The sequence below is a fragment of the Arachis duranensis genome, chromosome 4 (assembly GCF_000817695.3).
Source record: "Arachis duranensis cultivar V14167 chromosome 4, aradu.V14167.gnm2.J7QH, whole genome shotgun sequence".
Lineage (NCBI taxonomy): Eukaryota > Viridiplantae > Streptophyta > Magnoliopsida > Fabales > Fabaceae > Arachis > Arachis duranensis.
The window spans coordinates 112,153,460-112,157,146 of record NC_029775.3 but is presented as its reverse complement, the minus strand read 5'-3'; the positions used below and the strand labels follow the sequence as shown (position 1 = coordinate 112,157,146).

General features: G+C 37.0%; 1 protein-coding gene across 2 annotated transcripts; it reads left to right on the top strand.

Annotated features, from left to right (window-relative positions):
- Nucleotides 1-3,416, top strand: LOC107485974 (monodehydroascorbate reductase, seedling isozyme-like). Of its 2 annotated transcripts, XM_052260925.1 has the most exons (10): nucleotides 1-607; nucleotides 817-888; nucleotides 1,343-1,394; nucleotides 1,490-1,570; nucleotides 1,713-1,831; nucleotides 1,866-2,085; nucleotides 2,181-2,299; nucleotides 2,395-2,520; nucleotides 2,653-2,793; nucleotides 2,941-3,416. In XM_052260925.1, exons 1-10 carry the CDS (start codon nucleotides 560-562, stop codon nucleotides 3,280-3,282), a joined length of 1,320 nt encoding a protein of 439 aa, XP_052116885.1. In that variant the 5' UTR covers nucleotides 1-559; the 3' UTR covers nucleotides 3,283-3,416. The 2 variants fall into 2 exon arrangements, with proteins under 2 accessions (XP_052116885.1, XP_052116887.1); XM_052260927.1 differs by lacking the exon at nucleotides 1,490-1,570 and having other exon boundaries at nucleotides 3-607.
- The last annotated feature ends 271 nt before the right edge of the window (nucleotides 3,417-3,687 follow it).

The window sequence follows — 3,687 nt, the reverse complement described above, 5'->3', positions numbered from 1 at the left end:
ACTCGAAAATACAAAAGTTCGCTCTTTTCAGCTCTGAAATCGTCGATTGCGGTGTCTCTGGCCAACAAGTTCACCTCTGAAAGAGCGCTGTCACCGTTTGCTTGTGCGGTGGCTCTCTCATCAAGTTCCCATTTTGATGCATACCCACCATACAAAATGGAAGCAATTTCATTTAATTTGATGATTCTGTTGTAAATTTTTGAGATTAAAAATTCGGTAACTTTGGAGGTTTATGTCTGGGGTTTTAGGAAATTGCTGGAACCACCTTGTGTTAATTCTATTGAATGGTTTTGGGTGGATGAGAGGCCATTGGGCTAAGCGAGGACAACAAGAAGCCCAAGAATTCGCTTCAAGTTCATTAGGGGGACAAAAATTCAAATTGATTTTATTATAATTAAATTTGATTTGTTGATAGAACTTAGAAGTTTCAGCCGATAATATATTCCCTTGACCTAACCGCTTTTCATTTCCATGGTGACCAAGTCAGCTCGAAAAGAAACTGAAAAGGCGAAGAAGAAAGAAGGAACGAACTGAACCTCTGAAACTGTAGTGATCCACAATGGTGAAGACCTTCAAGTACATTATCCTTGGTGGAGGTGTTGCTGCTGTAAGCTCCATTTCTTCAATATCAGTTTTAAGCGATAGAATTTTGTTATGGAATTGTTAGCTGCATCAGCTAGAAATACAGCCATGGCTATCGAAACCTAGTGTGAATAGTTCAGCACTATTATTTCACTACTTTCCCCTAAGCAAAAAGAAAAAGTGCTAGGTCATTTGTTTTCGGATTGTGTAGTTGATATATTTTCGTAATTGCAGGGTTATGCTGCAAGGGAATTTGCCAAACAGGGACTTAAGCCTGGGGAGCTGGCAATCATATCCAAAGAAGCGGTATCTTTTGTTTTCAACTGCACATTGCATCTCATATCGATGTTTAGAAACGTGTGATTTTCTCATTTACGATTCCTTCTCTTTTTTAGATGTATGAAATGTTTGTCCAATATATACGTATATATTTCTTTTCTCGTTTACATTTTGTAAATTGATACATCATGGACCTCTAAGCCAGGAATTAAATATTACTTATTCCCTGTGGTTTTATATGTTCCAATAGAAATGATTTTCCTTTTAACTTGCAAAACGAATTTACTACAAGTTGCAATTTTTCTTTTGAACTATGACAATTGGTGAAGGAAGCAATATTCATATTATTTTCTAGTATATCCTTCCTTAAGTGCTTTCTATACATTTTGTCTTCAAATCTTGTATTGAGTTTGTCACTTGAACCGAATGCAGTTATTTCTAATACATGTTTCCTTATTTTTCTTCTTGTATTTTTTTGTAGGTAGCACCTTATGAACGTACTGTACTAAGCAAGTCTTACCTTCATCCTGAGTGTAAGTTGTGATGCTTTTTATATGTTCATGTTCTCTCTCTCCCTCCGTCCCTCCTTGTTTGATATGCTATAAGTTGTGACAATTGGATTTTGCAGTCCCTAGTAGACTCCCTACTTTCTATGTTTACGCTGGACCTAGAAGAGAAATATTGTTTCCTGAGTGGTACAGTGAGAAAGGTGATTATTACGTTTGGTTCAACACAATTATTGGATAGTTTTAAGGATAGCTCGCCTTTCATGCCAAGTGAAAAGAAGAGTAAACTAGAAAAGTGGTCCTTAACAATGATTTTCCAATGCAAATTTAAATGCTTGATTGCAGGTATAGAGTTGATTCTTAGCACAGAAATAGTGAAAGCAGACCTTGCTGCAAAATCTCTGACAAGTGCGGGAGGAGAAACATTCAGTTATCAGATTTTGTTGATTGCGACTGGCTCAACTGTAAGTCTTGCTAATACTTAAGATTTGTTTGCAGGTTATAAGGTTGAGTGATTTGGGTGTTCAAGGAGCTGATGCCAAAAACATATTTTACTTTAGGGAAATTGATGATGCTGATAAACTATATGAAGCAATTAAAGCAAAGAAGAACGGCAAAGCTGTTGTTGTTGGAGGTGAACACATTGGTATGGAGCTTAGTGCAATGTTGAGATGCAACAATCTTGATGTTACCATGGTCTACCCAGAGCCTTGGTGTAGTAAGTGGATAGTTATAACCTTTTCTTTTCACACGGTTCCATTTTATCTTTCTTTATATGTTTCTAAAGAAGGGCATTATAATCTGATATTGCAGTGTCAAGACTTTTTACATCTGACATAGCTGCTTTCAATGAGGGGTATTATGCAAAAAAGGGGGTCAATATTATGAAAAGAACAGTTGTTGTTGGATTCACTGCCAATTCTGATGGAGAGGTATGATTGAACTCTTAATCTCAGTATGCTGCTGCTGATAGGATTTCCTTTTAAATTTCAAATCAAGCTTGACATGATTTCAAACCACCATTCAGGTGAAAGAAGTCAAACTAAAGGATGGCAGGGTCCTAGAAGCTGATATCGTTGTTGTTGGTGATGGAATAAGGCCACAAACAGCCTTATTCAAGGGACAGGTTGAAGAAGAGAAGGGTGGAATCAAGGTTAGTCATACTATATCCATTTCTTAATTGATATTGAATAAGATATTATCTAAGAAATGATTGTAGTACAAAAAGGAAGTGACTGACGAATCTTTCATTGTTGATAATAATGTCTTTTTATTGTTGCTGCAGACAGATGGCTTCTTCAAGACCAGTGTTCCTAATGTATACGCTGTTGGTGATGTTGCTACTTTCCCCGTGAAATTATACAATGAGTTGAGAAGAGTTGAATATGCCGAGCATGCTTGCCAATCAGCTAGAAAAGCTGTGGAGGTGAAAAACTTCTTCTCAAAAATGTTTAATCACTATGGCATCCAATTTTGAGAACATGAGTTGGTTTCCAAAGTTACTATGGATTTTTTTTTTCCATGAACTATTCATGTCTATACTGTCTCATTTTGAGTAACATGTTTTATGTAGGCCATCAAAGCTGCCGAAGAAGGAAAAACAGTTGAGGAGTATGATTACCTTCCAGTACTCTATTCCCACCAATTTGGACATGCTTGGGAATTCTACGGGGACAACGTAGGTGACACCGTACTATTTGGAGACAGCAGCCCCGAGTCATCTATTCCTAAGTTTGGGTCATACTGGATTAAAGATGGGAAAGTTGTTGGCGCCTTTTGGCAGGGAAGAATCGAAGAGGAGCGCGATGCTATGGCATATGTAGCAAGGGTCCGACCTTCAGTCCAGAATGTGGATGAACTTGCAAGGGAAGGTTTTTCATTTGCTAGAAAAATAGAGAACTTTGGTTTGGAATGATACAACTCAAGGGTGATTGCATGGAATAAATTTCTGTACTGACTTCATTATACTTTGGGTTTATGCGGTTGTGTCATAGAGGAACTTTTGTATGTTTTATTTGATTTCTTATGAGATTGCAATGGATATCCCTTATTTCTCTGTTACTATTTATGTTTACAGTACTTGATATGTACATCTATGTTAGAATAATCCCTGACTGTGGGGCCATTCTTGAGAATGTTTGCATGGGAATTTTGGTTCCTATGTTTGAAACTAGGTATCAAAGAGCATCTGCATGTGAAATATTCCCCTGAATTATTTCTTAGGTTCTCATTGCTTTTTAAAATTGTCATGGATCACGTTTTCTTTTTACTTTTTTGTTTCTTATACCCAAAAACACACGAGCTGAATTTTGATGACATG